Source organism: Leucoraja erinacea, chromosome 19 (assembly GCF_028641065.1).
Source record: "Leucoraja erinacea ecotype New England chromosome 19, Leri_hhj_1, whole genome shotgun sequence".
Taxonomy (NCBI): domain Eukaryota; kingdom Metazoa; phylum Chordata; class Chondrichthyes; order Rajiformes; family Rajidae; genus Leucoraja; species Leucoraja erinaceus.
In genome coordinates, this window is record NC_073395.1 from 20,861,710 (window position 1) to 20,874,277 (window position 12,568).

Here is a 12,568-nt window from a genome sequence, read left to right on the forward strand (position 1 = left end):
CTTCTCTGCTTATCCGACACCCTTTCGTCTCCTTTTCATCTCTAGCTTTTGCCCATCCATCAGCCAGTCAACCCCCCCTCACCTGTGTCCACCTCTCACTTGTCAGGTTATACTCCACTCCCATCACTTTTCCGGCTTTCTCACCTCCCTACTGTAATTTGTCTGAAAAAGGGTTCTGACCCAAAATGCCACCACTCCATCCACCGATGCTGCCTGACCAACTGAGTTCTTCCAGCACTTTGTATTTTACTAAAGCAGATGAACTATTCTTTTATCCAACGATAATATGTGGCATCTTGTGCATGTGAGTTTGTTGTTTTGCCAGAGGAGCTTCTAGAGTTTGGTGAAATTCAGTGTCACCAAAGGGTTTGTTTTTTAACATCAACAATCATAAATCTCTTTCTTGAAAAATATATGTACTATGTTCTATGAAGTGAGAACGTCTGAGATCTAAAGCCATAACTTGCAGATTCCCAATCAGGATTGTCATCCAACAAGACACAGCAAATGGCCAATGGATCACGTGCAGGCAGAGGAGATTAGATTAATTTAGCATCATAAACAAAGGCCCAAAGTGTTGGGAGTAATTTAGTGGGTCCAGCGACATCTGTGGGGAACATGGATGTGACCTTTCAGATTGGGATCATTCTTCAGTCTGAAGAAGGGTCCTGACCCAAAACGTCATCTATCCAGAAATGCTGCCTGACCCACTGAGTTACTCCAACATTTTGTGGGTTTTTTTTGTAAAACAGCATCTGCAATTCCTTGTATCTACATCTCAACTTTGCATCATGTTCGACACAGATATTGTGAATCAAAGGGCCTGCTCCTGTGCTGTTCTGTGTTTTATGTTTTGAGAACAGCCTGCGGTTTAATGAAGTACCAAGGACTTAGAGTCATACAGCGTGGAAACAGTGGGCGAGACGGTCCAACTCGCCCACACCGACCCATCTGTCCTGGTCCCACCTGCCTGCGTTTGGCCCTTATTCCTCTGGACCTGTCCTATCCATGTAGCTGTCTAAATGTTTCTTGAATGTTGCGGCTTCTTGAAGGACTTGTTTAATTTTCATTATCTGTCTCTGTCTTCCTTGTGACCATCTCCTTAGACTGTGGCAGCACGTAACGCGAGCGATACACAACAAGGACCAGCATGAAGCCACGAGAGAGAAGTTCGTACTGGAAGAAGCTCAACGACAAGCTGCCAAACGGCGGAAATCCAAGGACGAAGAATGGATGCCTCGCTTGTTTGAACATGATCATATTACGGGAGAGTGGCAATATAAATACGCAGAGTAAGCCTTTGAAACGTTACTTCCCATCCTGCTCGCCTTATACACTGCATTTTTGGTTAAAGAATGGCATGGATTTCTGTTTTACAATTAAAGTGTGCCCCGCAGACCTTTCCTAAACCATGTACACAAAAGCATTACCTCGACCTTTCTGTGGCTGCATTCCATTTCAATTTTAATATCAACAGTATAAAAGTTACTTGTAAATTATGTTATTTTTCTTTACTTCCCTTTGCCATTTGTTGATATTTAAGGGCCTGTCCCACTTGGCCGTCATTTACGCGACAGGCCGGTAGCGACTGACGTGTGACATTTGCGCGCATCATCACCCGTCATCAAGCGCCTTCAAATATTTAATCTGCTCTGCAAGTAGAATTAGTCAGCGTATTGACATCATTTGTTAAGTGAAACATTGATAAAATTATTGTTTGCTGGAAAAATTCATTTACTTTTAAACTTTCTGAAATACTCCCAACAAACACAAAATTGTATTCCGTTATATCAGTTTGAGGGTTTGAACCCAGCTTAAGAATTAGTTTGCAAATTTTTTAATGGTGTTAGTAAAATTGTTGGTGGTTATTTAAAAAAAAAACTAATTTGGTTACTAGTGTTCTTTTAGGAGATAAAATCTGCAATCCTTACCTGGATGTTAACTTTTGAAGTTACTAAGGATGTTTCAAAATACTTATTAAGGTGTTACTCTGAAGGCATGACTCTGAAAGCATTGATGCTTACAGCATAATTATTTTCTCATTGTGACCGACTGCGTATGGGCGGCGCGCGGCGGCGCATGGTTATGCATGGTGATGTAATTATGCGTCACCACGTGCTACATATATGAGGCCAGGACGCCTGTGTGCGACCGTAATATGCCCGTGTGCATACGCAGTACGTCATGCCGGAGGCGCGCGAAGAGTTTGTGCCCTACAAAATCCTGGAGCGCCGCGCGATACCGTGTGCAACTCCATACCCCTCCGCGCTTCTCCATGCAACCGTCCCGCGCGGCCCACATGCTACCCGTGCGTCTCAACGCGACGACGGGGTTGCGTAAATGGCGCGTGAATGACAGCCAAGTGGGACAGGCCCTTTAGTCTTCTGTTGTGGAGTTTAGTGCAGCACCTGGTTCATTGGGTCTGTTATGATTCATTCAAACAGCTTAATTCATAGTCCAGATAAAGTCATAGGGTTATACAGCGTGGAAACAGGCCCTTTGGCCCAACTTGCCCAGGCCGACCATAATGTCCCATCTGACCGTCTCCCTCTAAACATTTTCTATTTAAGTGCTTGTCCAAATGTCTCTTAAATGTTGTCATTGTACTTTACTCACCCTCCTCCAGCAGATTGTTCCACACACCCACCACCCTCTGTGTGAAAAGTTGCCCTGGGATTCCGACCAAATCTTTCCCCTCTCACCTGACATCCTCCTGGTTGGTTTGGGCAGTTTGCTCTGTAAAAATCTGCAGGCTCCGCAGTATTTGAGGAGAAGAGAGTTCACAGACGTTCCTTGCTGCACAGTGGTTAACATCTTAAAAGTTCACTTAGCTCAATAGTTCCGTGGTACTTTATTACCACATGTACCTTGGTGAGGTGAAATTAGTTTTTCTGCATACAGTTTACACTTTAGGGATACAGTGCGGAAACAGGACATTCGGCCCACCGAGTCCGTGCCGACCAGCAATCACCCAGTACACTAGCACTATCCTACACATGAGGGGAAATTTGCAATTTTACCAAAGCCGATTGACCTACACCATGTACGTTCTTAATAGCCGACACAAAGTGTAATTTAGGATTTTACAGGGTATGAAATGACTCTGCAAATCGTGTATAAAGCATTTTGAATGTTTCTGGAGACGTGACGAAGTCTACCAGCTTCATGTCCTTTACTTTAATTTTGTTCCCTCCTCTTGGTTTCAGTCATTTTGCAGCATGGCCACAACTGACTTCATCAGATTCAGATTGGTTAATTGTCACATACACCTGGGAGCAATAATATACTTCAGTTTAGATGAGTTTAGATTAGACACAACATGGAAACAGGCCCTTCGGCCCACTAAATCCACCCTGACCATCGACCACCCGTTCACACTAGTTCTATGTTATCCCAATTTCTCATCCACTCCCTAGGGGCAATTTACAGAGACCAATTAACCTACAAACCTGCATGTCTTTGAGAAAACCGACACAGACCTGGAGGAAAACTACGCGGCCGCGGGGAGAGTATGCATACTCCACATAGAGAGTACCAAAGGTCAGGATCGAACCTGGGTCTCTGGCACTGTGAGGCAGTAGCTCTACCACCTATTCACATGAAGCTCACAGAATAAACACTATACATGCAGTCATGATAAAACATGTAAGTTGTGTATTAAGTTAATGTAAGTACTTTGCCTCAAACTAATTGTGTAGCATATTTTCTTGCATGCAGCACCAGGCCCTGGGATCCACTGAACGACCTCATTCAATATGAGAAAGAAGGTGTCATCCAGTCAAAAGTTTGGCACCGCACTCCAATGGTACGTTCTGCCAGTATAATTAGTCTCAGTAACCAAGGGGCAAGGAAAGACAGTTACAAGCGTCAGGTAGGTTTTAAGATTGAATCATGTAAAACCTATTGTTACTGGTGCCCGTCAACATCTCAAGCAGTTATTTTATCCTCTTCACCTTCCCATCACTCACTCTTACCAATCGGTCAAGAATGAAGTTGGTTTGTTTGATACTATTGGTTTTTCAGATGCTATCCCCCTCCTCCCCCCTACTCAGCAAGCCTCAAAGGAAATATACCTCAAAGGGGCTTTCGTCTTCAGAATAAAATAACTACTGTGGGCTTTTACCTCCTGAATTTTAGTCCTAATTTAAGTGGTATTATCTACAAGGAGAGGTTCGTTCATGTTAAAAGAGCAGAATGAGGCCATTTGGCCCATCGAGTCTCCTCCGACATTCAATCATGGCTGATCTATCCTTCCCTCTCAACCCCATTCACCTATCCAACCCCCGATGACCTTATCCATGAAGGCAGATTAGATTAATTTAAACTGGCGTTGTGCTTGGCACAGACATTGTGGGCCAAAGGGCCTGGTCCTGAGCCGTACAGTTCTATGTTCCATTTGCAAAATGGGTGCAACATAACAAAAATGTCAGGGTACTTCTTCGGTCCACAGAATGCCAGTGAAGTATGGCAGAACGTATATTGTTTCATCTTAGACCTTCTCTCCACCGCCATCATTCCAGCGCCTGCCCAAGCCTCCCTTCTCTCTTTCAGAGATCCCCAGTGACGAGCAGTAGTGCCTTTATTCCACACAATGGGATCTAAACTGTAACACCCAGGGTGGCGGGACTAGTAATGAGTAGTGTTTGTGCACAACTGTGGGTAAGAAGCTACATTCTGCACCGAATCACGGAGTGCCGTGTCCCAGCATATTGTCATGTTTCATTTGTGACGTTTTACTAAAACATTTTTTCATGTGAATAATGACTCGTGAATGCTGTACATCATGAAGTTACGTACTTTCCTAAATGTTAAAACTTATTTTCCATTCTCAGGGTCTGCACTTCATTTGTGAGAGACCAGGTTCTTGGATGTCCTTGATAGTATGATAGTGAATTAACTTAAATCTGCTGCAGTCCGTGTGATGAGCGTGCGTTCATATTAGCTGTCCAGTTGATAACTCCAAGATTTAGTCGTGCTCCATTGAAACATTGGCTAGCGTCTGTCCAAGCTGAGATGTAGTGTGATAGGGAGGCGGCAGTGTGTCCATCCATACAGCTGCTGCTGTTGTTGTCCTTCCAGATTTTTCAAAATGTTGAGCTGAGATTTGGCCAATAGCCAACATAGACACAAAGTGCTGGAGTGACTCAGTGAGTCCAGCAACATCTCTGGAGGAAACGGATGGGTGACATTTCGGGTCAGGACCTTTCTTCAAATTTCAGATTGGCGAATAGCCAACATGGATTCTCACCTAAGTTCGGTTACAAATCCATAAAACAACAATTAATCAATCTTCGCCCAATCAGTAAGCAAGATATAGATAAAAAATAAATGTCCCAGGGCAAACATTCGTTGTAAACATACTTATTCAAACAAGTGTGTCTGAACAAGTGCCTAAACTGCTGGTTTGTCAATATTGACTGATAAATCCTGTGCTATTCTGATTGCGTACAGTGCCCTCCATAATGTTTGGGACAAAGACTCATCATTTATTTATTTGCCTCTGTACTCCACAATTTGAGATTTGTAATAGAACAAAAATCACATGTGGTTAAAGTGCACGTTGTCAGATTTTATTAAAGACCATTTTTATACATTTTGGTTTCACCATGTAGAAATTACAGCAGTGTTTATACATAAGGTGCATTCAGAAAGTATTCAGACCACTTCACATTTTCCACATTATGTTACATTACAGCCTTATTCTAAAATGGATTCAATTATTTTTTTCTTATCATCATTCTACACGTAATACCCCATAATAAAAAAGCAAAAACAGGTGTTTAGAAATGTTAACTATTGGGTTTTAAACGCGAGATGATGATAGTTTAATTTCCTGTGTGAGGAAATCAAATCTTGGACAAATAGATGGTCATCTATATATTTTTAAAAATTGTAGCCATTGATAAATCAGTTTAAACAAATAAACATTTTTTGGAATACCTAACAAAGATAAATTGTTTAGAAACAATGAATCTGATATGATCCTTTTAGAGTTGACTCTGGAGCACAGGTTTAAGGTGAGAGGGGAAAGATTTAATAGGGACCTGAGGGACAACATTTTCACACAGGGTATATGAGGAGGAAGTGGTTGAGGCAGGTACAATAACAACAAAGACACTTGGACAAGTACATGGATAGGATAGGTTTAGAGAGTCATAGACCAAACATCTGGGACTAGCGTGGATGGGGCATCTTGGTTGGTATGGACAAGTTGGGCCAAAGGGCCCGTTTCCATGCTGTATGACTCAAGAAAATCACGAGTGCCATAGATTGCCGGAATGTTTATTCCCGGGCTAGGGTTGTCCAAAACTGGAAGATCCAGGTTTAAGGCGAGAAAGGGGAGCGGAGAAATGAACTCAAGGTCTGAGTGGAAGTTTTTTTTCACACCGAAGGTGATGAATATTTTGAGTAAGTTGCCGATAGGATGTGGTAAGGCAGATACTATTAGAACGTTGAGAAGGTGTTTCCATGCATAGGAAAATAGTAGAGGGACCTGCATTAATGTGGACAAATGGAGTTGGCGTGATTGGCTATCGGGTGGTGTGGATGAGATGGGTAATTTATACGATCCTCTGGTCTATGATCCCATGATAATTCCCTTGCGTGTTAGCCAGCTAAAAGGCGTGAGGCTTATTTTGTGCTCTGTCATTGCTCTAGGTCTCTGTGCCAAAAAGAACCCGGAGTAAACCGAGTGGGAAGCCGAGTCCTGAGAGTGGTTGCTCCAGCCCAGAACTCGACCGACAGGACTCCTCCGAGAGTGAAAGTGTGTATGGACTCTTCTTGCTTCTCCTTCTGCCACACCTCTTTTATTTCACTCTTTTACCTACTTCACTAATCAAGGTATATTTAACTGAGTGTGTAGGAAGGACTGTAGACGCTGGTTTATACCGAAGATAGGCACAAGGTGCTGAAGTAACTCAGCGGATCAGGCAGCATCCCTGGAGAAAACGGATGAGTGATGATTCAGATTGGAACCCTTCGTCAGATGGAAAGTTGAGTGGGAGGCTGGGGGGGGAGGAACTGAGGTAGGAAAGGGCCAGAACAAATTGGGGCCGCCAGTAGATGACCAAGGAAGGGTGGAACCCATAACGGCCCATTGTGGCTGGGCCAAAGGAGGTAATCAGAGGCATGCGAACGGTGGGATTGGTAGGATGACTAGGGTAGGGGGGAGAGAGGGAATGCAGACGTTATTTGAAATTAGAGAAACACATCGATTATAACGTTGGGTTGTGGGTTGTTTAATTGAGTTCAACTCCATGCTCTATTCGAATACTATTTTACAAGGAAACACCACCTCAGCACACATCTGTGGCATTGGCCAGGCACCACTTTATGCTCCACATTTTAATGAAAAGGATTAGCTGGACATGCCGTTCCCAAACCATTTCACTTTAAAAGTCAAGAGAAAGTCAAGATGGTTTAATTGTCTTGCATACTGATAATGGAACCAAATAAATACTTGCAGCAGCATAGGCCAGCAAAGGCAATACACACTGATAATGTATAATAAACAAAATACAAATTAATTCAATCCACTACTATAAATACTCGTGTAACAAACCCAAAGTCCTAACTATAAACAAAGACAGCCCTTGCAGTTCATAGTTGAGGTTAGCGTTGTGTTCATGAGCCCGTGGTTTTCTAGAGGAAGCTGATAGTCACAGTGTTTAGACACATCCTATCTGCTTGTCCTCTGCACATTGCCCCTAGTGCGTAGGGAGTGGGTGCGAAAGTGGAATAACATAGAACGAGTGTGAAGGGGTGATTGATGTTCGGCGTGGACTCATTGGGCCGAAGGGCCTGTTAACATGCTGCATCTCTGAACTAACATTTCTCACTGCCACAGCAGCAGAAATTCCCAAGTGTTTTAACAACTGACAACATGTATCCCTGCTGGCTTCACCTTGCCGTTACCTTTCCAGCCCCACATTGCACTCTAGTCCTCTAACTCGGAGGCAACGCAGTGGTGCAGAGGTGGAGCTGCTGCCTAACAACGCCAGAGACCCGGCTTCGATCCTGACTACGGGCGCTGTCTGTGTGGAGTTTGTACGTTCTCCCGGCTTTCTCCAGGTGATCTGGTCTCCTCCCACACCCCAAAGACGTGGAGGTATATATGTTAATTGGCTTTGGTAAAAAAAAAAGGTAAATTGTCCCTTGTGTGAAGGATTGTGCTAGTGCACGGGGTGATCACTGGTCGGCGCAGACTCAATGGGCTGAAGGGCTTGTTTCTGTGCTGTATGTCTAGTGTCTGGCTTGTTGTGCTCTCTCACTGCATCTAACCAGCATGGCAGCTTTATCTCTAGCGACATAAGCTCTAAGTACTGGAATTCCCTCCATCTCAACCTCTCCGTGTAAACCCACAGCTTTTTATCGCCAACGCTCTGAATATCTCCTTTTTTTAAAAACCTGAGCAGCAATGTTGCTTGGATTGTTTGCTTGGCATTCTGCGGACATTCGAGTGTGGTGAGGACGTGATGAGCGATTCCTGTAACAAGGAACTGCAGATGCTGGTTAACGGACAGAAGGACACAAAGTGCTGAAGTAACTCAGTGCATCAGGCAGCAACTCTGGAGAACATGCATAGATGACGTTTTGGGTCAGACCTATCCATATTCTCCAGAGATGCTGCCTGACCTCCTAGAGTCATACAGCACGGAAACAGGCCCTTCGGCCTAACTTGTCCACACCGACCAACATGGCCCATCTACAATAGACCCACCACCCTGCATTTGGCCCATATCCCACAAAGCCCATCCCATCCATGTACCTAAGTACTTCTTAAATATTGCGATAGTACCTCCTCCGGCAGTTCATTCCATGCACTGAGACCCTTTGTGTAAAAAAAAGTTATCCTTCAGTTTCCTATTAAATTTTACCTCCCTCACCTTAAACCTATGTCCTCTGCTTCTCAATTCCCCTGCTCTGGGCAAGAAACTCTGCGTTTACCCTTTCTATTCCTCTCATGATTTTGTACACCTGTGTATGATCACTCTTCATCCACCTGCGCTCCAAGGAATGGAGTTCTAATCTGCCCAACCTCTCTCTCCAGCTCAGGCCCGTGAGTCCTGGCAACATCCTCGTAAATCTTCTCTGCACCTGTTCCAGCTGATGAGTTCCTCCAGCAACTTGTGCCCTGATGAGAGACGGCTGCTTTAGCCTCCTTGTGTTGGCTCTGCCGTGTGTGTCTCACTTCACTGTGATGCATTCTGTGCTTTTCTCACAGAACAAAAGACGGGGAAGCACAGCACGAGACTGAGGAAGAAAACAAGTGATCTCAACGAACTACTTGGTGCCATAGATTCAATAAAGCGTACACAAGAGGAGATCAACAGGTAAGAGGCGGAGTGCTAAATGTAAAGCATGCTGGGCAGGGTTGGATGGTGGATTGATGCCTGTTTCTGCAGACGGAGACCCTGATCTCAGCTCGTGTAGGAAGGAGCCCCAGCTGCTGGTTTGTACCGAAGATACACACAAAGTGCTGGAGTAACTCAGCGGGTCAGACAGCATCTCAGGAGATAATGGACAGCTGGTGCTTCAGGTCGGAATCCTTCTTCAGACTGCAAGTAGTCGTGGAGAGGGGGCGGGGGAATAAACTGAGAAAAGGGCAGAAAAAATCAGGGCCAGCAACAGATGACCTCAGGAAGGATGGAGCCCATTATGGGGAGGAAGTGTGAAGGGCCATTGTGGGCTCCATCTTCCCTGAGGTCCTGATTTACCCATCCCAATCCCCACTTTCAGTCTGAATAAGGGTTTCTACCCTTAACGCCTCCTTTTTTTTCATCCAGAAATGATCACATCACCCGCTGAGTTATTCCTCTTCTCCTCATATTTGCCCTCTCGTCCTCTCATGATCTTATGCACCTCTATAAGCACCCCTCATCCATCTGCGCTCTATGGAATAAAAAAAGCTCTAGCCTGCTCAACCTTGCCCTGTAGCTCATGCCCTTGAGTCCTGACATCATCCTCGTAAATCTTCTCTGCACCCTTTCCAGTTTAACAGGGTGGCCAAAACTGATCACAATACTCTAAATGTGGTTTCAGCAATGTCTTCTACAGCTGTAACATGACCTCACAACTTCTTTACCCAATACTTTGACTGATGAAAGCCTTCTCGATCACCCTCTCCACCTGTGACGTCACTTTCAAGGAAAGGTATCTTCTTTCTCTCCCCTTGCGTTGTACCCACCGCCCCTCATCAGGTTCCCTCTTCCCTGCTCCCACCCTACCTTTTTCTCCCATCTCACGCCGTGAACGGTCAGATCCTCCTCGGTTACTCTGCTACCTTGCTGATTTTTAACTTTGAGGCAGATGAAAAGGTCACATTGTTGGCAAGAGATTTTTAGCAAATGATAGACTGCTGTAAACGTATGCACCCAACCAATATTTGATTAAGATCGACCTTTTTTCGGAGGCAGATAACACCGACGGAAATATTTGTTTATTGAACCTGGTGCAATGCATATATCTTGGACTAAGTGGCGTTTGAATTCTTTGTTTAGAAGTCTGGCAGCTCTACGAAATCGAACTTCAGTAAGCCAGACCAACACGAATCGCCACTTTTTGCAACTGTGGGACTACCTGGTGATTCTCTTCCTCATCCTGCTTCAGATAACTGTTAATTACTTGTTCAATTAACCATGACCTGACCAAATGGAGCCATAAAAGGAGGCAACAGGGCTGGATGTCCTGAGCGGGGATTTCTTCAGCGGGTGTGGATTGCCGCGTACAGGCACCAGGCAAGCTGTTGGACCTGGTGTGCGTCACATTTGCTAACAAAGTGCTTTCAAAACTTTTCCTTGTGTGTACAGAATATCCATAAGCTTACTCACGTATCTGGCAATGAGCCACAACGCTTTAAAGACACTCCGTGCGTGCTGCGGCTCCATACTTAGTTGCAAGAATCGATTTTTTTTCCAGCTTCTTTAGTAAGGCCAGTTTTAGCATAAGCCATATACTAAATTATGTGTAAGTATTAAAAAACCAGTAACGGCACAAATGCTCACCTGACATATCAGCGCGCACTTGCAGCTATTTCTGAATGCTGTTTCTGCCATTCCCTTTCGCAATCACTGCTTTGTTTATGAATGTTACAGCCCTTTAAGAGAGTCACGTGAGCATAGCGGTCTCGTTCGTTGCAGACGCACTCACTTTCAGCAGGGTCCAAGGTATATTTGTACTTTAAAAAGTATTCTGGCGGGGCAGAATGTTGAAGAGGGCTGGAGCAGTGCCTTCTGGAAGACTTCACACTAGTGTTCAGGATTTGCTAACAACGTGTTGGGGCTGTGCCATAGAGGGGGAAAAAAGCCTTAACATTCCACTTTAGTCGTTAAGTTCATTTAACGCATCGTGATATTATACTGCCATTAATACCCACGTGGTAGCTTGTAAAACCAGATTGTATTCTGACTTTTGTTGTAAAAAATGGTTCCAAACAAGTGTAGTTTTTTTTTAACTTTTGCGTTAGTTATTCTTGTTTCCTGGCTGTCAGTAACTTTATTTTGTCCATTCCAACTGGTCACAGAACTGGACTGTAATTTTGATTTCTGGGTGTTCAATCCAAAAGTGATTTTGTGCACATAAAGTACCACGTATAAACTAGAATCTCAGCAATTGTTATTGTTGCAGCATACCTATGGTAACTGTTTGGAAAAAAACCCACAGATTATGCCTAAAAGGATATTGTTGTGCTTTTTTTTTTACATATTGAAAGTTGAACACATGATTAAAGATAGCCATTGATGGAATCATGTAAATGTTTTATCGATGTACCTAAGTATTTATTTGTGAAACAACCTTTTGTTGTACTAAGATTTATCAAACTACTTTGTTTCCATAAATTCTGCATTTTCTCACAATGTTGACTTAACCAATAAATATCGAAACAAGTGTTCACGGCACCACGAGCACTTCAACGTACTTCCCTGGTGAGGTTGCCTTCATCTGGGGAAAGATTTCTAAACACAGTATGGTCACAGTTTTGGTGATGGTAGCAAGCTAGTGACAAGGTATGGAATGTTGGGTTTCACTCAATAACCACTTGTGCAAGCGCGCTCTTTGTAAAATGATATTTATGATCACTAATTTAATAAAGATCTGTGATCCCTACTGCAACCACGTGGCCTGTTGGTGAATCTTTCTGCAGAGTGAGAGCTTTTTTTTTAATGATCAATCATGTTCATAAGTTATAGGAACGGATAAGGCCATTCGGCCCATCAAATCTACTCCACCATTCAAACTGATCTATCTTTCCCTCTCAGCCCTCTTCTCCTGCCTTTCCCCATTATCCCTGACACCCTTACCTGTCAAGTATCTGTGAATCTCAGCCTTCAAAATACTCTTTAAAAATTGCCTATTAAAGATGACACCTTGGAGCAAGCAGTCAATGGTCCTCAAAGCTTGTGGGGATACAGCGTGGAAACAAGGCCACTGAGCAAATTAATCTACAAACCTGTACATCTTTGGAGTGGGAGGAATCTGGAACACCCGGAGAAAACTCACTCGGTTACAGGGAAGAACGTACAAACCGTATACTGACAGTACCCAAGGTCAGGATAGAACCCGGGTCTCT

The 12,568-nt window shown here is 43.9% G+C and overlaps 1 protein-coding gene across 10 annotated transcripts in view; it reads left to right on the plus strand.

The window, feature by feature from the left end:
* osbpl8 (oxysterol binding protein-like 8) overlaps window positions 1-12,114 on the plus strand; it is a 166,218-nt gene extending 154,104 nt beyond the window's left edge. For 8 of the 10 annotated variants that reach the window (XM_055650565.1, XM_055650568.1, XM_055650566.1 and 5 more), the window contains 5 exons: window positions 1,107-1,292; window positions 3,718-3,871; window positions 6,658-6,763; window positions 9,224-9,332; window positions 10,500-12,114. In XM_055650565.1, coding sequence (XP_055506540.1) covers window positions 1,107-1,292; window positions 3,718-3,871; window positions 6,658-6,763; window positions 9,224-9,332; window positions 10,500-10,635 — 691 coding nt within the window. In that variant the 3' untranslated portion in view covers window positions 10,636-12,114. The remainder of the gene's footprint in view (window positions 1-1,106; window positions 1,293-3,717; window positions 3,872-6,657; window positions 6,764-9,223; window positions 9,333-10,499) is intronic. The other 2 variants (XM_055650569.1, XM_055650575.1) reach the window with 1 other exon arrangement.
* Window positions 12,115-12,568: the final 454 nt, after the last annotated feature.